Source organism: Triturus cristatus, chromosome 10, assembly GCF_964204655.1.
Source record: "Triturus cristatus chromosome 10, aTriCri1.1, whole genome shotgun sequence".
In the NCBI taxonomy this organism is placed as follows: domain Eukaryota; kingdom Metazoa; phylum Chordata; class Amphibia; order Caudata; family Salamandridae; genus Triturus; species Triturus cristatus.
In genome coordinates, this window is record NC_140593.1 from 1,034,634,115 (window position 1) to 1,034,661,135 (window position 27,021).

Below are 27,021 nucleotides of genomic sequence, written 5' to 3' on the forward strand. Positions count from 1 at the left end.
CATCTTGCTGCAGTGTCTGAACAAAGCCGGGGTCACCCAGGAAGCGCTGGGCTGGCTTAAAGCCTTTCTCACCGACCGATGCTTCCAGGTTCAGAGAGGCATACATCGCTCTAATAGCATAACATTAGAACAGGGGGTACCTCAGGGCTCCGCCCTGAGCCCCACCCTGTTCAATCTCTATATGGCCCCTTTGGCGGAAGTGGTTGAATCGTACGGCATTGAATTAGTCTCATATGCCGACGATACCCAACTCCTGCTTTCTCTGTCTCAAGCACCCTCCACTGATGCTAACAATTTTAAAACCTGCATGCAGGCTCTGGCAGGCTGGATGACCCAGCATTGCCTGAAGCTTAATGGCTCAAAAACGGAGGTTCTGGTAATTGGGGGAAGGGATGCGAGCTGGACCAAGGAGTGGTGGCCATCATGCCTGGGACCGCTGCCTACTCCCTGTAAAGCAGCCAAGAATCTGGGCATCTGGGTTGATCCTAGACTTTCTTATGACAACCATGTACATAAAGTGGTTGGGAAATGCTTCGGGGTAATGAAGACCTTGAACCGCACCCTAGATCTTCTCCCTCTGGAAGCCAGGCGCATTATGACCCATGCTCTAGTGACCTCGAGGATAGACTATGGCAATGTGCTCCTGCTTGGAACCTCGCAAAAAAACTTCAGGAGACTTCAAGTACTTCAAAATACAGCAGCACGCCTAGTCCTTAGACTTCCGAAAAGGTCAGCCTCTATGCCAGCCCTAGCCACTCTGCACTGGCTCCCCATAAAAAAGAGAGTCCTATTTAAAGCGCTTCTAACCTGCTATAGGATTATCTCTCACAAAGCTCCCTCTTATATGACAGATCTGGCTATTCCATATGAGCCTACTAGAATTCTCCGCTCGGGGGGAACTGGTTTGCTTAAAATTCCCCGCGTCAAGAAAGCCAGAATGGGCGGATGCTCCTTTCGTGTCATGGCTGCCAAAGAATGGAACTCTCTTCCCATGAATATCAGGCAAGCGGATTCAGAGCCCTTATTTAGGAAACTTTTAAAAACTTATCTGTTTTCCTCCTAAACTACCATATCTTGGCTCTGACTTTTCTCCACAGCGCGGGGACACGCCGAGATGGCGTCACCATGCGCTTTACAAGCTCCTTTATTATTATTATTATTATTATTATTATATGGTGAAGAAAAGTACGGCCTGCTGTGTTCTCGCCAGGAAGCTGGCTGGCCCTTCCTTTATGCCATTACTAGCTAACATCGCTTCAAACCTACTTCCAACTGTGGCTTATGCAAGTGCGGTTAGGTATGGAAACCATGTTCGAATTCTGGATAAGTTGCAAACAAACACCTTCAAGCGAGCTTTCGGGCTTCCGCAGAGTGCCTATAGTAAATATTTGTGGTCGTCCTTGCAAGAAACAAACACAACTGACTTATGCAACTTAAATTTACCACACCCAACTTTCTGTCTCGTCATTAATAAGCAGCCAAATTGCACTCTCTTATTGATGACAAGCACAAACTCGCCACTCGGGCACATGCCTGGATGGTAATACAAACCTATGACATTTTACAGGCAACAGCATATCTCAGTATGACATATCGAGCATATCTACAGAGAGCGCTGCTGGCCATTCGGCTAGGGCTCTTGCCATCTCTGGCCGACCAACCCTCATGCAGACTATGCGGTGCCCTAAAGGAAGATATCATACACCTGCTAAAGAAATACCATATTTTATTGCTGAAATCCGTTTTTTATGAATGGGGCAAACAAACCGATGGCCATAATGAAAAGTCTAGATCTCACCGACCCTCAGATCAACTGTAAACTGTTGGCATTTCTGGCACTCTATGGGAAACTACTTAAATGCAGTTTGATCTCATCGGATGCAGCACAAACCGCGGGATGTCCTGGATGATTTTGGCGGCACAGTGGCCTCGAATGATCAAAGAATCAGATGTCTGTGATATCTTGGCATTTTAAAAACTTTTACGTGGTTTTAGAGCTGATATTTAATGTGCAGCATTCTTGTACTATCAGAAGCAAGGACCACATATTGACTTATATTTGATACTGCTCAATGGCACTTTAAATACTCTTTAGTGGTCAAGAGTTGATATGCCTAGCACTTAATATCACAAGAACCAAGGAATACTAGTTAATTTTATGTATTTATATTTTAGTCTGCTTAAGACGACAGAAGCTTCAGGATCTATTGCCAAATATTACTTAAAGCATATATTTTATGAACATTAATGAACATGTAACTCTCAGGATAACTGGCAAAAACGTATTTTCAGCTAAGTTTTAGACGTTTTATGAAATCTTATCTATATGGTTTTATTGTGATGGCTTTTATTAACTTAAAACAGTAAAATATTGACTTAAGAGGTGAGAATACGCTTCACCCTAATCAGATATTCATAATTAAATAAGAACGACAAACACAAGCTTCTCTGATGAGACCGGTTAATTAGAAAATGGAAAGCATTTGAAAGATAAGTCATTATGATGGATGAATCCGTTTCAGGACCTAATATTAACCAAGTACACTTAAAAGAATCACTCATCATTCCTATCCAGTGACAACACGTACATTAAAGTGCCAGGGTCTTTGAAGTAAGCACAAGTGATTGTGAGCGCACCGTCTCAAGTTCGGTTAATTATGAGTCACAAAGGGCCTGAAGCCCCCCCTGTCTGGTGTCTGCCAGCTTTACGAGATCCCAAGCCCGAGCGCAGGAGCTTCTGCTGCTGGGCCCCGCCCTCTTTTCTTTGAACTTTCATTAGATCGCTTTAAAGTCAAACATCAGAGCAGGACCTGAGCAGGGCGACAGGAGCACAAGTTCTACTTATCGCACAGTTACTGCTTCAGTTCATTATCAGCCTCACATCAGTGTGTAAATCTAAATCAACAAGGATTGTAATTCAGTTGGTTTCTTGTTGTATTTTTCTGGCTAATACATGATTATTGTTATGTCTGCAGCCTCTGGAGATATCAAAACATTTGTGTAATTTTGGAAAACTAATAAAAATAATTTTAAAAAAAATGTATCAGCCTCACACAGATTAACAATGATTGGTGCAGGTCAGAAGTCAGCAAGTGAGCACACCTCATGACAGTTACCACCAACAATCTCTTTAGACTACTCAACTCTGAAAGGCCAAGTCATAGAAATATAAATTTTTTCCACCATCTCTAGTGAAAGCAATCACTGGCGAAGCACTCTGAACTCTGCTCATCATCATTAAGGCCTCCTTCGCACCTTGAACCCTGACAAGCTTACTATTGTCCAATCACTAATTTTCCTTTCCTCACCAACATTAATGAGAAGGTAGGTGCCATCAGACTACATGGTCAATTCATTTCACTGCCGTCCTTCAGGACTCAGACCCCCGTGCAGCCCACAGACTGCAACTACCCGGAATGTTGACAGTGCCCTCTGCATCACTGACTAATGTGACAGCTCTTACTGCCCCATTCTAATCCTTTTGTCTGCATTTCACCCATCGACCATCAAGCACTGTTGAACAGCCTTCCTACAAGAGTGGGCTTTGATGACACTGCCCTGCAGCGGCTTACTATCTGGCACAGAGCAGCTATAAATGATGATGGGGAATGTGGCTGAGACTGATTCAAGCATTTCATCCATCAGCAGATATTAAGCATTCTACATGAACTTCTCAGAAGGGCACCCCATGTCCTGCTGCAAACCAGGGGTCAAAAGTCTACATATGCCCATTTGGAAAACTCCTGGCCAGCAAAAAAAAAATATTCTTTCACCATGTGGATAATTCTCTGCTCTGCTTAAAGGTCTCTTTCAAGAAAGACATCGACCAATTGAAGGGTTTATTCTTCCCAATTTAAGCCTGGACGTCGAAAGCCTAGTTAAATAAAACTCAACCCTTAAAACAGAGTATATATTGATCGTCAATTAATATAGACAAACACAAGATCAAAAGTGGCTCTTAGCCATCAACCTTGATCTATTCACCCCTCACAAATGCTGAGTAGTGGCAAATCCTTCCAATTCCACATCAATAGCTGCAGCGCTAAGACGATGGAGACAGCACAGCACTAGTTCATACTATTTTTGCTGTCTCCGGCAAACCTCTCTCTGAAACCGACCTCAGAGCAGGCGTTGAAGCACTCGTCCTTTCCCACCTGGACAAAGACGACAGTGGTCTACATGCTGTCATCCCAGAACCGCACCATCTCTTGTGAACCCTCGCATCTGCAGAATAGGACCAGATCACCCCCACATTTGAGGAACACCACTTGTTCTCCCTGTATCCAGCAGCACATTTGTAGTCCTGTGTATTTTTATTCAAAACTATGACCTCTAACAAACCTGACATGCAAGATGAAGGTCTTCAGAGAGTTCACAGATCATCCGGGACTGTGGCATTGCCAGACCCGAGACCAAATAATACGAGACCAGACATCAAGCAATCTCATGCTAGGACATTTCACTCCATCGACTTTTGAAAGGATTTGAAGACGGGAAACCGCGTTTACAACGCTGGTAATGCCATGCGGGTAGGTTACAACGTGGTCGTTACATCATCCGCGTTGTTACCACGCATGGCATTACATCGCAAGTCGTTTCAACGACTTGCGCTAGATGGCGTGCAACACCAGGGAATGTGTTGGACTTTAAATCCAACACATTCCCCGCTGTTGCGCTAACTGGAGTAGGAATAGAAATGTATACTATTCCTAAGTCCAGCGCGCCATCTAGCGCGCTGGACGACTTGCGATGTAAAGCCATGCGTGGTAACAATGCGGACGAGGTAACGTCCACATTGTAACCTACTGGGGGGTAATAGATGGCGTAGTAACGTCATACATTAGTTGAAGACATACCTCTTCTTGCAGCATCTCAGTCCCAGGTACTTAGTCCTGCTACATCCCAGCACGTGAAAAATAACCTTGCGATGGCTAAGTAAGCTGCAAATCGCTTTACCCTCTATGTTTCCTTTCCCTTTCTTCTTGTTCTGCACTTCATCGCTTTTTAAATCAGTTCACCCTTTCTAAGAGACAAGAAAACATATACTTATCACTAGCCACTGAGCTGTGTGCCACCTGCAGTACCATCCCACCAGGCCCTACTCGACTAACATTCAGAAGTTAATAAAAATCAGTGCCATGTAGTTGGTTAATTGCGACCTCTGTTAACCCTTCTTGGGGAGCCAATCTTACGCAAAAAAAGTCATATTATAATAGGATTCCACTCCCAGATTAACCGTCATGGTTTGTGCACCCCTCAACCGGGATCTGGTGTACGTGTTACTTGTTTTGTGAATATACTTAACCTGAAGAATAGTGTTATAGTTGAACCAGTGTACAACGAAGTATTAACTGTGGTTACCGATGTGGTTAATTTAAAGGAGCTAACTTATCACTGTGAAATAGCACTTAAGCTACCAGTGCTTTTCTATAGGACAGCTAGGCATTACCAGGGCAGTGCCAGCATTTCCCCACAAAACAGCTGTGCATCAAATGGGGCAGTAACAGCACTTCTCAGCTGAATGGCCATCCTAGTAGTGGGAAAGTACCTGCACTTCTCTGTAGTTTTTCTGTACTATTCATGAGATACCGGTCGTTCTGTTCCACAGGGCTGCTAAACTCTTAATGGAGCAGTGATTACACTTCTCCACAAGCCTGCCGTGTCGACAATATGACAGTGGTTTCACTTCTCCACAGGACTGCGGTGCTGTTAATAGAACAGTGGTTTCACTTCTCCATAGGGCTGCTGTGCAGTTAATAAGAAAGTGGTTTCACTTCTCCACAGGACTGCTGTATTGTTGATAAGACAGTGGTTTCACTTCTCCAAAGGGCTGCTGTGTTGTTAATTGGGCAGTGGTTTCACTTCTCCACATGGCTGCTGTGCTGTTAATATGATAGTGGTTTCACTTCTCCACAGGACTGCTGTGTTGTTCATATGACAGTTGTTTCACATTGTTAGTAGGATAGTGGTTTCACTTCTCCACAGGGTTGCTGTGTTGTTAATAAGACAGTGGTTTTACTTCTCCGCAAGGCTACTACGCTGTTAATAGGACAGTAGTTTCACTTCTCCACTGGGCTGTTGTACTGATATTGGGACAATAACCGCTCTTCTCATCAGTACTGCTAGCCTCCATTGGACCATACTGATGCTTTCAGCAGGAAGGTTTACTTTTAAAGGGAACAGGACTGGAAGTTTCCGGCAAAGTGGTCATACTTTCTGTAGATCAGATTTGACACTCATCAGCAGGTGAGGACGAAAGTCTGCAGCTGTGTGTTGCACGAGCTCCACTCTGCAATTTGTTCTGAAAAGACTCTGTGACCCCCACTGTCCTGTTTTTTACTTGATAGGTACTTACAGACCAGGAGAAATCCATGACCACCTGCTCCCAGTCTCAAGGGAGTAATCTCCCATGAGTACATTAAAATACAATCGAGAGACAACAAAACAGACTTCTTATGTGACAGTCCTGTACGGCACACATCAAGAGGAAATGAATCAAAGTTTTATTTTCTTTCAGTTGATTCTGTATATCTTTATTCAGTATCTTTTTCATCATTAAGTACCCCCCAACCTCTAAAAAAAAAGCAGACTAATAAAATCAAAACCTGAGACCCCTATATATGACCCCTACTTCTCAACTAATAGACATAATGAATGATTTAATTTTTTACACCAACAGACGAGCCCAATGAAGAAGATCCTTTCTCATCCTATTTGCGTTCTCATCCACTAGGAAAACAGCACACGGTCTCATGATCTCGATCATCCCATCCCTATTCTACAGAGCTGCAGCCACTATCACCATTTATCACAATGGAATCATACTCATACAATCTTCAGACCGAAACTTACTACTATTTGACAATATCTTTTCTCAAATTAAGGAAAAAGTCGGACGATCCACCCCCCGCCAACTCCAGTACACCACTGAACATCCATGCTAAAACACCCACAAAACAAACCCCTCTGATGACCCATCTCACACATCCACGCAGGCCAGTCCCAGTAGATATCTTAGGCTACGATAACCAAACCCCTAAAACCAACCGCACCCATTCCTCACCTAACACCCACGCATGTAGCTTTCCTCCCACCCGCACCCCAATTATCCTGAACATCTCCTCAGCCTCAACCCCACCTCACATCCACCAGCCACATTTCCCTCCTCCTCCCATCAGTCTTCCCCGTCATTCTCCCCCTAATCATCCTCTCGGTCCTCATTACGCCGAACTAGGCCATATTAACCTCCCTTGCCACATTCCAGACCCACCCTCCCCCTTCCTACTCCCATACCATACAATAATCGCACAACCTACTCCTGACCCCAGACTTGATGAAATTATACTTTCACTGCATCAAGTCAAAAAGGAGCTCCAACTCCTACAAGACCTGATTCTCAATACACCGAACATCAGAAGGAAGGTTCGAAATTCTTCCACTTATGTCCATAGTAACCGCCCACCACCCCCACACCAAGTAAACGTAACACACCAAATGCATCCACCCCCCATGATGTATTCAACACCAAAATGGAGAACTGTCTCTTACCCCAGTGCCACATCCCGACCGGTGTGTAGAAATGCCCCTTTATCATCTAATGACATACACTCCCTACTGCGCTCTTACGAGCTCCCCTATCCTACCCAGAGCACAGAATGTTCCAAAAAACAACATAAATAATCCCTCCCTAATCCAAACCATTCCCTCCAATCCACACAGAGCTCCTATACACAACCTTAGAGGAATATCCAAAGATAATCTTATGCGAGTCCCCCTCACACAAGAACATCAAACTATCATCAAGACACATCTCAAATGCATTCTACTCAATTGTAGATCAGCTTCAAGACATGTAGCTAACATAGCAGACCTCATACTTACCCATGAACCAGACCTCCTAATACTGACCGAAACTTAGTTAAATGAATCATCTACTCCTATCCTAGGCATTCTGGTCCCCCAAATCATGAAATCATCAGACTAGATAGATCTGATAGACCAGGGGGCAGTATTGCCGAACAGTCTATCAGTGAACCCATCACACTCTCCATTACTATCATCATGTGAATACCTCTGCATGGACATCATAAGCAACAACAAACTAGTTTTCTCATTGCACACATTCTACCACCCTCCAGGCGACAACCTCACTTTCGTTGAACAATTCATGGATATCATAACGACAAACACCGGTCCCCAGACTGCCCAATATTCCTCGGGGATCTCAATCTTCATTGGAACGACATCAATGACCCCATATTCAATAGCCTCAAAGACTTCCTCACGGACTGAAGCATCACCCATGACAAGGGCGCAACCCTAAACTTAGTCATTTCCAATGCCGATTCCATTCAACTGAACACGATCCTCCCCTGTGACTGATCCGACCACCATTGCATTACGTTCTTTATTAATGAATCAGTATGAACACACTCAGCCCAAGTCACGAAACCCAAAATATGGAAAAGGAACCTAAAGAGTGCCAGCACAGACTTACTCCTATTATCTAGTGCCAACCTTTTGCTGTCCCCTGCTGAACTATCGGATGTCCAAGCGTTGACAAACCACTACTTTACCTCTATGACCACGGTAATAGACACAGTCGCACCGCTACAATTGAAGAGGATATCCACAAAAGATTCCAAACCTTGGTTTGACAGCAGACTCAATGAGGATAGACATTCCCTAAGACTAATTGAATTCCAATGGAGATTATCCCCATCCCCTGACCACCTTAAGCTGCTAAGAGCTACCAGAAACTCTTACTACAGAAACATCAGAAGATCAAAAGCTACCTTCTTTAGGAACCAATTAGACCAAGCCAAAAATAGACCCAAAAACAATTTGAACTAATTAAAACACAATCTAAAGGCTTACCTCACCCCCACATGCTAGTCCCAGCTCTCAACCCAGCTGCAAAGACTTTGCCTCCTTCTTTTATGAGAAGACAGGAAACATAAAAACGGACCTACATCAGACCCTAGCAACTCTAAATGGCACTCACGAAAGCACCCCTCCTGCCTCGCTAACCTCCCCCAGCCCACCCCCTCCAAAGTTCGCCCTCAAAAATAATGCAGAATGGACTTCCTTCAATTTTTGCACAGAAGATGCAATACTAAAAGTGATCACATCACTCAAACCCTCTAACCACTTCACCGATCCTCTTCCTGCCAATTACCTAAACGTATTCATACCGCTGCTTCTGCCTCTATGGACCAAGATTATCAACACTTCTCTGCTTCAAGGAATCATTCCTGAAAGCCTTAAATCTGGGCTGGTATCACCCATCCTAAAAAAAACAACGGCAGACCACACAGACCTAAATAACTACCGCCTGATCGCTAATATCCCAACTTTGGCCAAACTCCATGAAAAATGTGCTCACAGCCAGCTGGGAAACCACATTGACCATTTCAACCTGCTCAACCAATACTAATCCGGCTTCCGTGCAGGGCACAGTACTGAATCGGCCATGACTCACATAATAGATGATGCACTAAAAATCCTTGACCAAAACGAAGACTGTCTTCAAATTCTTCTTGATCTCTCTTCGGCATTAGACACCGTCAAACACGATAATCTTCTAGACCTTCTGATATACAGAATGGGCCTATCAGGATCAGTTCTAAATTGGTTCGCCTCTTTCCTCCAAAATAGATCCCAAAGATTTAAGGTTGATCAGTCCCTATCTATGCCCGTCCCATTCACTCTAGGAGTTCCACAGGGTTCATCCCTCTCGCCTACACTCTTCAACCCTTTCCTGGAACACCTGACTGAAATTCTCAGCTCCTCAAACATCCATTATCATATGTACGCTGAAGACACACAACTATACTTAAAGATCACCTCTCTGGACGATATCACAACTCTCAATTCAACTCTGAAAAAAACCCAGACCTGGCTGGCGGACAACCACCTGAAACTAAATACCCTCAAGACTGAATTCCTCCTAATCGCTCCTCCCAACAAAACTACCAATATCAAAGAATGGCTTAAACAGCTCACGGCGCTCAGCTGCCAACCTCATATTGTTGACTCAGCAAAATTGCTAGAACTAATACTGGACAGAAATCTTAACATACAGAAACATATCAATGCTGCAACAAAAGGCGCAAATATTCAGATCAACAGTCTGAGAAAACTAAGACCATTCCTTCCCGCAAATGACTTCAAACTGGCTGTTCAACCATTAGTAATCCCGAGACTAGACTATGGGAGGCAACGCTATGCAGTCTTTCCAAATCATCAACGGCCCCTCTAAGAGCCTCGCTCAATTCAGCGGCTAGGCTAATCATGGGCTCAAAAAGAAATTGTCATATTACTCCGACCTTAGAGCTCTTAACTGGCTTCCTTTCGAAGCCAGAATTTAACAAAAAATCGCTTGCATGATCTACAAAGCCCTACATCACAATACTCCGAGATACCTGGCTCAAAAATTGGTGCTCTCTTGTGGAAACAGATCCTCCAGAAGTACCAGCAAGCTTCTACTGAAAGCACAACGCTTTACCAAAAAGAAAACATACAACCGCGCCTTCTCTGGAATCGCTCCTAGGATTTGGAATGCACTGCCCCCCTGAAACTAGACGGAACCCTTCTCTTACCTCCTTTAAAAAAGAAGTAAAATCCCTACTTTTAAGGAAATTCTCATTAAACATTGTACATTTGCACCTATGCAACTGAGAAATTCTCATGAAATATTGTACATTTGTATCTATGCAACTGAGAACTGTATTTTAATTCTTAACTATGTATTCATATGTTCCTTTGTCTCCATACTCTCGACTCATGTAAAGCGCTCTTATACCTGCAAGGGTCATGTTCGCGCTATTTAAAACCTTCAAAATTAAATAAAATACAGAAAGTGCAGCCATCGCGGTTTGCCTGGTTACCGTCTTTCCCAGGGCTGCAAACATACATGAATGACATTATCCATATGTAAGACATATCATTCCATTTACAAATAACAAGTAGAAATGACATATTAAGTTAAGAACTGTCATCTAATAACTCCTCGCATGCCCGGCCGAGCACTACCTCCATAGTGCTGCGCACATCCGTTGGCCGACACAGCCCCGCCCGCGCAAAAAAATCACCTGCACCGCGGCGGAATTTACACCGCAGTTAACGAGTTAAGCACAGTTAAACACGACTTTTAAACCAACATGAAATACGATTTTACCAGTTGACATATAAAAAGACAAAACAGATTAATAAAGGAACCCACATTAAATGCAAATTCTCAATTAGCTCATGAGAGGCAGATGACGCAATAAGGTACATTAGTAAATCCTGGTTATAAACATTCTTTAATCAGAGGACTCTTTATCAGTTACATTCATAGAGTAAACGGGACCATATTCAACAATATGACAATAAATGTTGTATACATATGTACCGTCAGTACCCACATATTGCGACACACACATATTCAAAACAGCCGCCCAATAGCCATAGCCAAGAGAAATGAAGAAAAGAAGACAATTATAAGGACAAATAAACGTTTATAACTGTGAATCAAAGACACACAAAACACATGCCACAGAATTAAATATTGAAAGATGTCCATATAAATATCAGAGTCCCAAAATTTAAAAGTGCTCATTCCTATTAGTGTTCACTGTGCACACCAGTTGGTTATTCGTGAAGGAAAAGGGGAATACAGAAAAGTAAAGATACACAACAAACAGCCTGTTGTTGAGCAGCACCCAGTCAATTAGCATTCACATGCTTGAACTTTCACCCATCAACTACGTGTCACAGTGATATGTTGCATGCATCTTACATCATACATGTGTCCGGCAACTGTATTGGGCTTACCAATATACTGTATCAGGTCAGGCAACTGTATAGTATGAACGCAACATTGTAAATAAAAGTGAAGTATTCCACGAGATAGCTATGAGGACACAAAACAGGTATATTAAGGATGGAAACCGGTGTCCTTCATCGGAATTTAACATAGACTATGATGTATGCAGGTTGTGTCCAATTTATAAACACGAAAAAAAGAAGCACTACGAGCATGTGAGCAGGCAAGCGCCTAACATTTAAATCTAATGTCCATGGGACACCCCAAATAAAAGCAATAAAACATCAAAGGCGAAGCAAGGGAAGGATGCGAAGGATGCAAAAGGCCCAAGTGTAACTAAGGGAATGAGATAAGACTTCAGTACGTTTTAGCAAGTTATCCACTTTTTTAGACAACCATTCAGGATGCTTTTAAGCAAACTGAGCAGGTCCTATGTTATTTACGGTAACAGATGACATACATGTATCCAAAAATATGTGCAAAAAAACAGGATAAAACACGTGTGGAGATATATCACATAGACTACCAAATAGATGCGCTCAGTCACTTTAAAAACTGATACCAACCACCCGTAATTTCAATGATATTGTAATCATATCTCAAATAGTGTAAACGCCTTCAAAGATGGAAAGCGGCAGAGAGGCTACTGTTTCATGTGTATATTAATTAATGACTAGGGCTGGATTAGTGGCTTCTAACAAAAAACGGCATCCTTGAACATCTGCCCAGATACCGTCTGACTTAATGTCATGTGACACACTTGCTGTTAGATATTATCCTGATATTAGAACTATCTGATGAAAGAAAAAGTTTAAAGTACTCTTAAAGAGGACAAATATTCATATGCTGGGTACCTCACAAGCTTACACCAAAGTTTAAACCGTGTCGGAGAACCCGACAACTATATGTAATCTGCATGTACAATTAACAGTGTGCATGCAGGAGATGGACGTGCTACAGATCAATTTCTTACTGTAAAACCTGCTAGCATATATGTAACCCAGAGAATTCATTATCTTACTGGCCATACTAGATCACAGATGTCCGTTAGGTTCAACTAGCCATCCAAAAGTTCGATCTTTAAAAATTACTTGGAGACCTCGTACGGATGACAAGTATTTGTATGCTGGTTACCTCAATACAACCCTCCTAAGTAAAAAGCCAGTAGGGGACTCCGACAACTTTAAACAACCCTAGTGCACCATTAACAGCGTGTACACAGGAAATGGGCACGTTCAAATTCCACTGCTTACTGCAATGTTCAGCTGACATATATACAATACATAAAATTCATATGTTTCGAATCAAACTTGATCACTAATATCTATTTAATACGAGGCGAAGTGGATTCTGTGAGAAAGGGACTGAATCTAGATCATGAAATGTATCAGTTTCTATAAATGTCAATATCTGTCTCTCTGTCCTGCCTGATATTTCTTGGTGCCTTTTTCTTGAATTGGATCTGGGTGTTTTACAATGATTAACATACAGTTCTCCCTCATGCACTCCATTTGCTACATTGCATATAACTCTTCTTTCTCATCTTGATCTTATTTCGGAACACAATTTTGGTTGCAAATACCAAGTACACTGTTACCTTATCATATGAATATTTATATTTGGTATGATGAGTGTTATTGGAAGAATACAGAGTGGTTTGATGAGAGGAACATTCTATCTCAGTATATGTCTTAAGCAGGGAAAGGGGGTTTGTTTTATGTATTATTCTTGCACATACAAAGAAGAGAGAAAAAAAAAAAATTGTCAATGACCAGACACAGGTGGTCTCATTTTAGAATTTTTAGACATGTATGTGTTTTCCAGATTTAGGCTATCAAAAAGATATAAAGGGAAAGGTAGAAAATACCCATCCATATCAATAAACACGCAACAGACTATTAATAATTCTATTACTCAGGTGAGTGAAAATTGGAGGTATCATGATGGAGGGTACTGGTACAAAATACATGGTGGGGCCCGTGGTGGCCTTGGTGCCCTCTTGAAAGTTAGAACAGAGAAAACACTTTGCCTCATTCTTTTTCTTTATTGTAAAGAACGTAAATGTGTGTTTGTATTTGGTTTTGGGAGGACATGAGTATGATTACTGACAACTGCTGTAAAAGTAACGGTGTAGTGGTTCATGGAGGCTGGACGTACTGGTATTTAAGCTGGCCCCAGAGCACCTGTCGGCTGTTTGCACATCACGAATGCCGCATGTTGGCGGTTGAAGATCCATTACAGCACATGGGTAAGCAGGACAGGTTTTTATCATGTTTTGATCTAGGATAGTACTTTTAGGTGGCTGATGGTATTAAATCAATGCTTGTGATGTAGTTTGCCTTGAAACATAATGAATTTTATGTATTTACATATGCCAGCTGGACATTGCGGTAAGAAGTGGAATTTGAGCACTCCCATTTCCTATGTGCATGCTGTTAATGGTGCACTAGGGATGTTTATAGTTGTCGAAGTCTCCGAGATGGCTTTTTACTTTGGCAGGTTATATTGAGATAACCAGCAGACAAATACTTGTCCTCCGTAAGAGTTCTCCAAGTAATTTTTAAAGATAGAACTTTTGGGTTGCTGGTTGAACTTAATTGATGTTTGTGATCCAGAATGGCCAATAGGATAATAAATTCTTTGGGTCACACATATGCCGGCTGGTTAGTACAGTAAGAAGTTGAACTGGAGCATGTCCATCTCCTGCGTGCATGCTGTTAATGGTGCTCTCGGAATACATATAGTTTTTGGGTTCTCCAACACAGTTTTAACTTTGGCGTGTTCTGGTGAGGTACCCAGTATTATGACTATTTGTACTATTTAAGAATACTTTAAAGTGTTTTTACAATTGGATAGTTCTAAGATCTGGATAATATCTAACAGCAAGTGTGTCGCAAGACATTGAGTTGGCCGGTATCTTGGCAGATGTTCAAGGATATCGCTTTTTGTTACAAGCCACATATCCAGCCATAGCAATTTATTAATAAACACATGAAACAGTAGCCTCTCTGCTGCATTCCGTCTTTGAAGGTGTTTACACTGTTTGAGATATAATTACAATATCAATGAAATGCAGGGTGGTTGTTATCCGTTTTTAAAGTGACTGAGTGCATCTAACCGGTAGTCTATGCAATATATATCTCCACACATGTTTTATCCTGTTTTTAGCATCTAGTTTTGGATGTATGTAGGTCACCTGTTACGGTAAATGACATAATACCTGCTCTGTTTGCTTACTGGCATCTTGAATGGTTTTCTAAAAAGTGGATGACTACTAAAAGGTACTTGAGTCTTATCTCATTCCCTTAGTTATACTTGGACTTTCTGCATCCTTCACCTCCTTCCACTTCAATGTTTTATTGCTTTTATTTAACATTAGATTTAAATGTTAGACGCTTGTCTGCTCACTTGCACGATGTGTTGTTTTTTGTGTTTATAAATTGGACACAACCTACATACATCATAGGCTATGTTGAATTCCGAATAAGGGCACTAGTTTCCATCATTGACATACCTGCCTTGTCTCCTAGAGATCTCGTGGAATACTTCCCTTTTGTTTACAATGTTGCGTCCTTACTATACAGGCGCCTGACCTGATACAGAATCTTGGTAAGCGCAACACAGTTGCTGGATAAGTGTATAATGTAAGATGCATGCAATATATCACCGTAACACCTATATGATAGGTGAAAGGTTAAGCACATACTTTCTTTTTATATGAATGCTTATTGACTGGGTTCTGCTCGACAACAGACTGTTTGTTGTGTTTCTTTACTTTTATGTATTCCCCTTTTCCTCACGAATAACCAACTGGTGTGCACATCCGGCACTTGTAAGAATGAGGAGCTTTAACCCCTTCGGTGCTCATGACGGAACGGTTCCGTCATGAGCCACGGTTGAGCTGTGCTCATGACGGAACCGTTCCGTCATGACCACGCCCGCGCAAGATTCCGTCAGCACAGCGGCGGAATCTGCGCAGCATGGAAGGGGTTAAGTTTTGGAACTCCGATGTTTATATGGACATCTTTCAATATTTAATTCTATGGTATATGCATGTGTTTTGTGTGTATTTGATTCACAGTTATAAACGTTGTTTCTTCCTTATATTTGTTTTCTTGTCTTCAATTGTTTGGGCAATGGCTATTGGGCCGCTGTTTTGAATATGTGTTTGTCACATTATGTGGGTATTGACGGTACTTGCATATACAAGATTTACTGTCATATTGTTGGATATGGTGCACTTTACTCTATGCTTGCAGGTAATAAAGAGTCCTCTGATTAAAGGATGTTTACAACTAGAGTTTACTAATGTACTTTGAGTATTTGCCTCTTATATGCTAATTGAGAATTTGTGTTTTATGTTGGTTACTTTATTAATCTGTTTTGTCTTTTCATATGTCAACTGCTAAAATCGTGTTTCATGTTAGTTTTTGAAGTCCTGTTTAACCGTGCTTAATAGATGGTAGTTTTTAAGTTAATATGTTGTTTTTTTTGTTATTTGTAAATTGAGTGATAGGTCTTACATATGTATATGTTAGAACGGCTGCGTTTGACATGGTTAATCATCAGGTGTTAGTCAACTGGTTGGAGACAGTGGGAATAAAAGGTGTAGCCATAACCCTACTCTCTTCTTTTCTCTCAAATAGGGAACAGATTGTGACATTTGGAGGGCACACCTCTGATTCGTTTTCTCTCCCATGTGGGGTGCCTCATGGATCGTCACTATCCTCTACATTATTCAAGGTCTACGTGACCCCTGTGTCAAGACATCTTCGGTCTCATGGTTTCTCTGCAATATCCTTTGTGGATGATACGCAGATAATTGTATCAATTGCATCTAATGTAAATTGGCCAGACAATTTAACAACTGTCTTGCACATATCACCAGTTGGATACATGAGAACCATCTAAAGCTAAACATGAAGAAAACTGAGGTGATACTGTTTGGGAACGATCTCTCCTTTTGAAAGGACTCCTGGTGGCCTGATGATTCTGGTCCTTGTCCAGCCCCAGTCATTAAAGTGAAAAATCTTGGTGTTCTGTTTGACAACCAGCTCTGTTTTTCTGAACAGATCAACCATATCACATCCTCGTGTTTTTATTTTTTAAAGATACTAAAAAAGATTTTCCCTTTTATTCCACTGGATATGCAAAAAACTGTAATAGTTGCTCTGATCCAGTCCAAGATAGATTATTGCAACGCTCTCTATCTAGAAATAGATACATGCCTGCAATCAAAACTTCAGTCTCTGCAGAACGCAGCTGCTCGATTGCTATTGAAAATCCCTAAATTTAGCTCCATATCTTTCAGCATCAAGGAACTTCATTGGTTGCACGATCAAGAGCAGATCAAATTCAAGGCATTGTGCATGGTGCACAAGGTATTGTACGGACTTGGGCCTCAGGACTTCCAGAAATCTTTTGTCTGGTATGTCCCTCGATTTGAGATTTTCTAATGCTCGGCTGGTTGTCTTTCCTAGGGTGAGGAAGGCTAAGTGGGATGGCAGAAGCCTCTCCTACGTGATAGGCAACCTATGGAATGCCTTGCCTTCCTCCCTCAGGTCTCAACCGAACAGGCTCTCTTTTAGGAAATCACTCAAAACCTGGCTCTTTGCGCCAAAGCCCATGTAACTCTTTTTTCCTGATCAGTGGCATCATTTGCTTTTAGTGCGAAGAAGCCTTGGCATATGTGCGCTTTAGAAATATTTTACTTACTTTGTTTGAAGCCCTAAGGAAGCCTGTGACCAGGCAAAATGCGTTGGCTGTGCTTTCTGTATTTGATGAAGAAGATACTGATTAAAGATATGCAAAATCAACTGAAAGAAAATAATACTTTTTTGATTAATTTCCTCTTGATGTGGTATGTACTGGACTGTCACATATGTACTCTGTTTTGTTGCCTATCAATTGTGTTTTAATGTACTAATTTAATGACCATTTGGCAGCTGCTCATCAGAGGTGGGCAACTTTCTTTCATAATATTAAAAATATTGGCACTTTCAGTAGCGCGGTAAACGGGTCCACTAGTTGCCACTACTTGTGCACAATCTTCCTTGAGTGCCTGTGGGCAGATTGTATGATTGTCCACAGTGTATCCTAATTTGAAGTATAGCATTTTACTGTCCTTCTGGAATCAAGGACCACTGAACTGACTTCAGACACGCACTTTTCTATAAAAGCCATGTAGTGATCTATAACTGGACCTTCTTGGTGGCAAATCCTTTGTACAACTCTCTCCTTACTCACCATATCCAATTTGGACATTTAATTTTTCACATGCCACAACACATAGCTGTTGACAGGTTTTATTCTGCCACTTTACTAAAGGCATAGGTTTCCACAGCGCCCAAATACTTTTTGAAGTAACTAAAGCACTACATAAACCTTTTCATTTATTCATCCCTTTCTCCAGTTGAATTGCTTGTCTTCCAGCTCTTGATCTCATGAGCTAACCTGGCTGGAGCGATGGTCCAGCGGTAGCCTAACAGCGGACAGACTGTTTGCCTGATTCTAGTGCCTATCAAAATACCTAATATAGCACTATCTTTACATGCACAAAATGTTTCTTTCTATAGTCCTGCATGCCCAAATTGAATGCTATGTCAAGAAAGATCCACTATTGCCATTAAACGTGGCATGAAAAACTGTTTTGCTTAAAAAGTCTGACTGTTGCCTGTCTTTTTTTTCTTTCAAGTGACCCTCTCCCTCCCTCCATCCTCTGCAAGCCTCCTCTCCCTGAGCACAACCTGCTCTGTCACATGCATGTTCGCCTCAATCTCTAATTTTTATTTCTGCAAACTGCCCACAACTCATTTACAAAATCACATCTCCTCCTCCTCTGAAAGTCATACACCTGGCACTCAACTGTGCCTAACCTCCTCTAGCTCATTTATTAATCGCACCAACCTAGTGCATGTGTCACATACCGCCCCAACTAATGACCAGGAATAACTCCTATTAATTGAATCCGCCAGAAGAAACTGGAGTGAATGCATGGAACGGTTTGCTTGGGCTCACAAGACTAATTCCAGTAGTCAACAATAACAAATAATACTGGACTAACCACTAACCATGGGATACAGAGCAGTGTGCTGCCTGGCATAAAGCACTTCAACGCCTCATCAGGGGTAGGTAGCGCTATATAAATGCTATTACAAACACTAATGACACTCGCCTGTGCTGTTTGGCATGCCTGCACGTTGTGTCGATTGGGTTTTGTTGGGGCCTACCCACTGCTACCTACTGTTAAAGCTCTGTTACCAGTTGTAAGAGCTCCGGCCCATGTACACTCATACTCAGAAGCGATGATCTTTTATTGGAAACATGAGATGTAAAGATAGAACACTATCAGTCATCACAAAACCGTGCAACCAATTGGCTCACAATACATACCAGACTACCATTAAAATGGGATTAGTAAGATTTTAGTCATAAATTCAGAAATAAGTTTGCATAGACCAATCTCAGCATAAGAGTATAGAAGTAGAAAACATAAAACCTGATCAAATCTCCTGAAAAGATTTACCCTATACACAAGGAAGTATACTACCAGTTCATTAATCGTCAAACAGAAAATGAGGAAAAAGAATTGTGAGTTAAATTGCATCAATCGGTTTTCAAAAGAAAGCATTAGACCTGTTTTTCCCTATACTACTCTAACAGGGACCAACTATTTTAACAATTACATTTCAGAATAGGGAAAAAAGGTGTCAGCTGCTGTAGTCTTCAGTAGAAATACTCCAAGCATTGGCGCAAGTAGCATTAGGCCATATATGCAGAGTGAAGTCTTAAGATGTCTCTCCAAAGAGGGGAAAAGACAAAATGAATGCTCTCCCTCACTAAGCAAAGCATAATATCAATTGGATTCAAGGTATACAATCCCACAGGATTCCTTCCCAGGATACTCCCCGGTCCTCCATCACAAATTGGACACTACCACCTCCTTTCCCACATCAGTAAGTTACAACTTTGTTCGGCCTTGGCCATTCTTCTCCTCCTCCATGGGAACCCTTCTACTTGCTTGTTACCGCAGTTATCTCTGCCAGCTCCTTCTTCTCATACCTTGCTATCTATTAAAACAAAACTCCTTTATGCTAACTAATGAGGCTTGGTCCACACCTGCAGTGGAAACAAAATGCAACAAAACATTTCATAGTGAAGGTTAAACACAATCAGAAAGTGAGATTGCAACGTGAGCTTGCACTGAAACATAACGTTAGGCTAGAAAGAATGGTACATGAAGTTAAACTAAAATGCACTTTAGGCCTCAAATTAATAGCTAACTTTAGCAAGTGTACTAGGTTACAAATACCTGCACAAAATATAAATGCATCACACATGAAATCTCATAACACATTTATAATGTTAAAGCTATTAAGAATTATTAATCAAATACTCTCAAGTGAACATATTTGTTACACCTAAATCTCCTAAACTTTAGTTTGCACATTTTACTTCATTCGTTTCACAATAAATCATCTCATGTCTATCAATTTCCCTAATCACTAATAAATCAGTACATTAGATTTTTCCATTACTCACAATTTAAACACACATTTATAAGCTGCACCTGTTATTCGTGAAGCACTTTATTTAAGCAGTACTCCATCTTTACCTGTTAGTACATTAATCACACAAAACTTAAAATATATTTGAGTGCTGGCTACCCATAGATATGATGCACTCCTACTTTATCTCAAGGTGGGATCAAATGTATGCATCTCCAATTACGAACTCAGTCACCGCACAACAAAGCCTGCATGTCTTTATCAGGACAACACGTGTGGCACAGAACTCTGGAAGAAATCTTCCTACCAACCGCACATAAGACTGCCTTGTTTTTAAAATCCCTATTTAGGTACAAGCCGAAGAGCTTGAAGCACTGTCTGGCAGGAGGCGAACCCTTGAACCCCCATGTGGTGGAACAGTGGAGAGCTCAGACGGGACTGGACATTTACGAAGGCTACGGGCAGACGGAGACCGTATGTGTTCATTGTGTTGTTTTGGAACATGGCAAGCATGCTTTATTTTTACACCAAAAAGTAGCTGCAGCTAGAGAGAACTAGAGACATTCTTTGTTACAGCAAACATGGTTACTGTCTCTGTCTTGTAATGAAGGACATGAGCTACTGGCGAGCACAACTACAATAATGCATTAGAGTTCCACTTCAGGAGCAGCTCTCTCATGCACATTGCTTTATGTCCACAAACCAAATATTTTCCACTGTACTAAAACTACGAATCTAATGATTACTACCGGTGTATATGAGTTATCTGTGGCATTTGGCAAATGGATGGCTGGTCCTGGAGTCGCTAGTGTTCGACTAGCTATTTGGAATTTTCTAAGTTGAGCAGTACATCTGGAATATTAATGTAGATCTTTGATCCACCCACCCAGCTTTGTAACAGTAAAAAAATAAAAGACCAGCCTCAAGAATTCTCACTTCATAAACACAATATGTAAAGGATGCTGTTTAGCTTGACTTACCTAACTGGATAGTTCAGAGGAAAACTCCAGATATTCTGGAGATATTTAAGCGGTTACTATCCTCTTGTATCTCAGCAAATGTCTTGGAAAGACCAGATCACAGTGATACCAGTGAATATAACTTAAACCATCCAAAGAGGTGCAGTGCATTTGCTAAAAACACAAAAAAAACAAAAGACAGCACTGCATGCTGAAGGGTAGGGGAAGGCCACGCTGTACATCATCTGCACTTTGTTTGTCAAGGGTCTGTCAGGAACGTGTGACAATGGATATAAATGAAATATTGGTAAAAGAGTTGCAGGAGATAATCCCGGGAGCCTCAGGAGATAAGGGATCTATTAAGTTAGTCTTGCACAAATTAACAAAGTTACTGCCCATAAAGAGCAGATACTTGAGAGGCAATTCCATATGAGAATAACTGACATCCAGAATTTGCAAGACCTACAGATAGCAATATTTATGTTCACTGGGACTGTGAAATATATGCAAAGCTAACAGTAACGAAACACTGCCCAGGTTGCCAGCTGTACCCACAAATACTGGCATTCACACAGGAGCAGTAATGGAGTAATGGCAAGGGTTAGGAACTTATCATATAGTCATGAAAAACACAGAGCTAGAGAGGAATAGTGCTTAACAGTAAAGATTGGTAGCGCTTGGCAGAAAGCCACACACTGAAAGTGTAAACTAAGGAAGCATGGAAAGGAAGGCAAGACCTCAGGCAGGAATATCCACTTAAAGTAGAGGAAGTTAATGAACAAGGATGCTCTGAAGAGTTCTAGCTCGAGGAACAAGACACTGTTAAACAGTGATAGTTCCGGAAACAAGGAGACACTGCAACACATGTAAAACTAAGGAAACGATACAGGGCTAGACAGTGCTGGCTCATGAAATAAGGATGAACTGCAAAACGGTGCTGGCTGAGAAAGCAAGGGTGCATCACAAACTTTGACATCTCTTAGAAATAGGTATACACTGCTAAATAGTGCAACATACATCAGGAAATAAGGATGCACTGCAAAGCAGTGCAAGCTCAAGAAACAACTATAGGAAAGAAGGAAGCACTGGAAGGTAGTGCCAGCTCAAGAAACAAGTATACACTGCTAGACAGTGCTACATACATCATGAAACAAGGATGCACTGCAAGGCAGTGGCAGTTCAAGAAACAAGTATACACTGCTAGACAGTGCTACATACATCATGAAACAAGGATGCACTGCAAGACAGTGTCAGCTCAAGAAATACATATACACTGCTAGACAGTGCTACTTCAGGAAACAAGGATGCACTGCAAGGCAGTGGCAGTTCAAGAAACACGTATACACTGCTAGACAGTGCTACATACATCAGGCAACAAGGATGCACTGCAAAGCAGTGCCAGCTCAAGTAACAAATATATACTGCTAGTCAGTACTACCTCAGGAAACAGGAATGCACTGCAAGACAGTACCAGCTCAAGAGACATGCATACAGTGTTGAACAGTAGTACATCCAGAAGTAAGGATGCACAGCAAGACAGTGCCAGCTCAAGATATAAGTTTAAACTGCAAAACAGTACTACAGACATCAGAAAACAAGGATGCACTGCAAGACAGTGCCAGCTCAAGGAAAGAGTATACAGTGCTACATACACCAGGAAACAAGGTCACACTAGTAAACAGTGCACCATACATCAGGAAATAAGGATACACTGTATCAGTGTGAGCTCAAGAAACAAGTAAACACTGCTAAACAGTGCTACATACATCAAGAAACAAGGATGTGCTGCAAGACAGTGACCGCTCAAGAAACATGTATACACTGCTAGATAGTGCTACCTCAGAAAATAAGGATGCACTGCAAGACATTGTCAGCTCAAGAAACACAGCTACACTACTAAAGGGTGGTAGTTCAGGTGAACTAGGAATTGGTATCACAAGAAATAGAAGGGTCAGCCAAATAGGACCACTCCACTAGTGTCCAACTATGAACTAAAGGGAACATGACTCCGGTGTGACCAAGCAACCATCTCACAGGCACAGGTGTGCTAATTCCTCCACCTGTTCCTGCCTTGCAATTGTGGAGACATTAAAAACCCCATAGGTATGCACCATAGAAGCAGACAACAGATACAAGAGCACAGGAAGTGAATCATAACATAGCATCCACTGCGTTCATTGAAGCCTGTGCTGAATTAACACTCAAAAATATGTTTTCATGTACCAACATCAATTGGCCGGTAAATGAGTGGCATCCATGGAATGAAATTAAATAAATGAAAATGAAATGGCAGCTTATAAAGCGTGCAGTTACCTCGGAATAGGTGTCACGGCGCTAGCAGACTAGCCAGACTGAGAATCCAGATACTACTGCCCCTGCCCAGGTTTTTAGAGCCTTTCTGAAATCCTGCTTCGTCTATATCCCACACAGGTGGTTGGGCTGGGAGTTCCACAGTTTGGGCATCCTGATTGTGAAGGGCCTACCTCCTTGTCGCATTTTTGTGAAACGGGGGACAGTAAGAAGGTGCTGCTGATTGGATCTCAAAGTCGGCTCAGCCAGCATAAGTGCCTTAAACTCAATCCTCATAGTCACCGTGAGCCAGTGTAGCTGTCTCATATGCAGCGAGATATGCTGGCGAAAAGGGACCCTACAGATTAGCCTAGCAGTTGTATTCTGCACCGTCTGTAGCCTGTGGGTCAGATGAACTGGCAACCCCAGGTAGAGACAATTAGCATAATCTAATTGGGAGGTAACCAATGCATGAACCATGATCCTTTGGCTTTCTTCAGTCAGGAAAACGTAGGAATTTTCTTGAAGTTCTAATTTTTCCAAAGCAAACTGAGGAAATGTGCCTGATGCAACATTTGTCTCCAGCATTGCCAGTAGTTACATGTATACTTATGAGTATACTGTCATAAACCGTGAACCCATATAATAACCATGTGTGAGGATGTATACAGCTATATCTATGTATGCTGAGGAACCCGGGATGTGGATGAATCTCTGTTGGCTACTGCAAGGGGCAAAGCTGCAGGACTGGACGGTGTTCCAGCTGACATTTTTTTTCGTCTGATATTGAGCCTTGGGCCCGCTACATCTCATCCATCGCCATTGCTGGTGGGGCCCCCATCCCTGAGTCATGGTAAGGCACTATTGTAATATCCATCCAAAAAAAAGGTGACAGATCACACCCTAACAAGCCTAATTGATTGTGTCCAAAAAGCCTTTTGCTGCTGTCTCCTTGCCAATTTTTAGGATTGGATGCACTAGATGGATATTCTCAGCCCTTTTCAAGCTGATTTTTGGGCCAAAATCTCTACAATCGATCGGGCCTTCCGCTTTCTATTGATTTACTGGTGAACCGTCATTACCGGCAAAGGCAACCTGAATGTTTGTCGAGCTCAGAATCGCCTTTGATTTAGTTCCACGTTCTACCTTATGGCAGGTCTTGACTGCAATGAATATGTCCAAGATTCTTTTGTTCTTGTGAATACATCTTAATGAGAGCATTTTTTAACGTATTAGGTGGAGGAAGCAGGACAAGCTGACTGATAAAATCCCACTCCCTAGAGGCGTATGCCAGGGCTGTGTAGCGGCTCCCATGCTTTTCACCTTGTTTATTAATGATATTATCTCCTTCCTAGCCCAGGTTGAAGCAGATGCCCCTGTAGTGGCTTGAACCAAAATTCCAATTTTATTATTTGCCGATGACATGCTGCTGATCTCCAAGACCCTGAGCGGGTTAAAAAAGCTCCTATATATCGCATTGAGGAGTTTTGCCTTGCCTGTGGTCTGGAGATCAACACTACCAAAACTAAGTTGATTTTGTTTAATCTCCATAAATCTTTTAGGAAGAATATTGTCCTGGGGGGCACCCCTTGAGACGGAGGATTCTTTCTCCTATTTGAAAGTTATGTTCAGTGGGCGTATGTCATGGATACCCCATGTTAAAGCCGCTCTAAAGCTCAAACAACTCACGGGGCAATTACACAAAGAATATTGTTCTGCATATACTTTGGGGGTCTGTTTTGTATGGGGCAGAGTTATGAGGTGTTTCTAATATCAATCTGCTTACCGGTGCTGAAAACAGACCGTCTGTTTGTCGAGTGAGCGACGGAGAAAACACGTTTTTGAAATTAATGGTGCAGACTAAGCTGCAGGCTTCGTTATTCAGTGTTAAATTTGCAGAAGGACACTGTTACTGAGGACAGGTCTTAAATACCTGACGTCTTTATGAATTCATGGTGCAACATATGTCCTGTGGATGGTCTTGTGGATTAGATTTTCCGAGTTTGAGACCGAAACGTCGACGCAACGACACTTCTTTTGTATATACAATTATCAGTGGATGTTCTTTTGAATTATACTTTCATGAACAAATTGATTTCAATATATGGCTGATTGTCTATACTGCCCATATGTTTGTGTACAAAAATGTGTCATACACTACTGTATATGTTATATAGAATGAGACAGTAGTTATTCAGTTGCCATACATGATATGATCAATGTTCTATCAATGGAATTTATTGAACATGTTAAGAGATTAATTCTAGCATAAAAAATAATTTGTTGTGATAAAAACCCTATCAGAGTTCTGTGGAATTGTGTTCACTATGGTGAAAAGGTGAATGAATCCTCAAGGATTACTTATGCTTTGTTATTGAACATACCCAATTGCTTGGGGGATAGTGGGTTGCCCTATTGTTGTAGTCCAGTTTAGAGTGGGCACTCTTACGCTGAGAGCATTTACAACTAAGTGGTGAGGTGGGGCCACTGATGCATGCCCCATCTGTTCCCCTACAGTGGAGAGGATCAAACATATTTTCTTTGCCTTTCCAGCTTATGCTCAACCGTGTAAAATCTGGCTACCCATTTGCAGATGCCTGAGTGTATGTAGCTATTCTGTTGCCCTTCGCATCCTGAGGGCAGATTGCAGCCTAATGTTTTCTATCCCAGTAGCCAAGTTTCTTGGTGCAATGTGGGTACTCCACAGAAAATTACATTTAGCCTGTTCTCCACCCTGTTTTATTCCTTTTGCTTGTTTTATTCATTTTTCTATGTAATGGTGGTAAATTTTATTGACATGCTCTGAACCAAACATCTTTTTATGTGCAGGTTCTTGATATTTTTTGACTTATTGTATTGCTACTGGCTGTAAATTATATAAAACAAGAACCTGTAACGTTGTACATGTATTGTTTTTAAATATTTATTGTGTATTTAATTTCTATTTGAAATGTATTGGCCCTGGTGGTCGCAATGAAGTAATTCTGATGATGAGGATTTTCATTCAGATGGGCTAGTAAAAAAAGTGGCCAACCCATGGTTACTCTAAAAAGAAGGTAAAACAGGCAATGGTGCCCAGTTCTTGCAGCCTAGACCCGATAATCTTCGAGGGCAGAGAAATTAAATATACCCCATCCAACTTGCTCTTCGCAGCCTGAAAGTGGGCATGAAAAGAAGGCGTGACAGGGTCTGTGGGACAAAAAGAGAGAGTGTTAGTACTGGGGGGCGGCTGAGGCAGTGCATTGCCAGTGCTTCAAGAGGGAGCAAGCTAGGCCTGTGTAAGTGACCCTGAAATTAAAACACCACCAGACACCAAGTGAGAAAAATTTGTGTGGATTTTAATTGGGAGGCTTGTGGCTGGCAGAGTTTGAGACCAGGATCTGAAGACAGATGGCAATGACTGGACTCAGAAACAGTGACTTTTTTTATCGTGTTGGGGACCAGGCACAGGTTTCAA

The 27,021-nt window shown here is 41.7% G+C and overlaps 1 protein-coding gene across 5 annotated transcripts in view; it reads left to right on the forward strand.

The window, feature by feature from the left end:
- LOC146796486 (acyl-coenzyme A synthetase ACSM3, mitochondrial-like) overlaps positions 1-27,021 on the forward strand; it is a 411,246-nt gene that overhangs the window by 284,850 nt on the left and 99,375 nt on the right. For 2 of the 5 annotated variants that reach the window (XM_085629091.1, XM_085629092.1), the window contains exon 8: positions 20,667-20,790. The exons of the other annotated variants lie outside the window; for them this stretch is intronic. In XM_085629091.1, the coding sequence (XP_085485217.1) occupies positions 20,667-20,790 (124 nt within the window). The remainder of the gene's footprint in view (positions 1-20,666; positions 20,791-27,021) is intronic. 5 annotated transcript variants of the gene reach the window in all.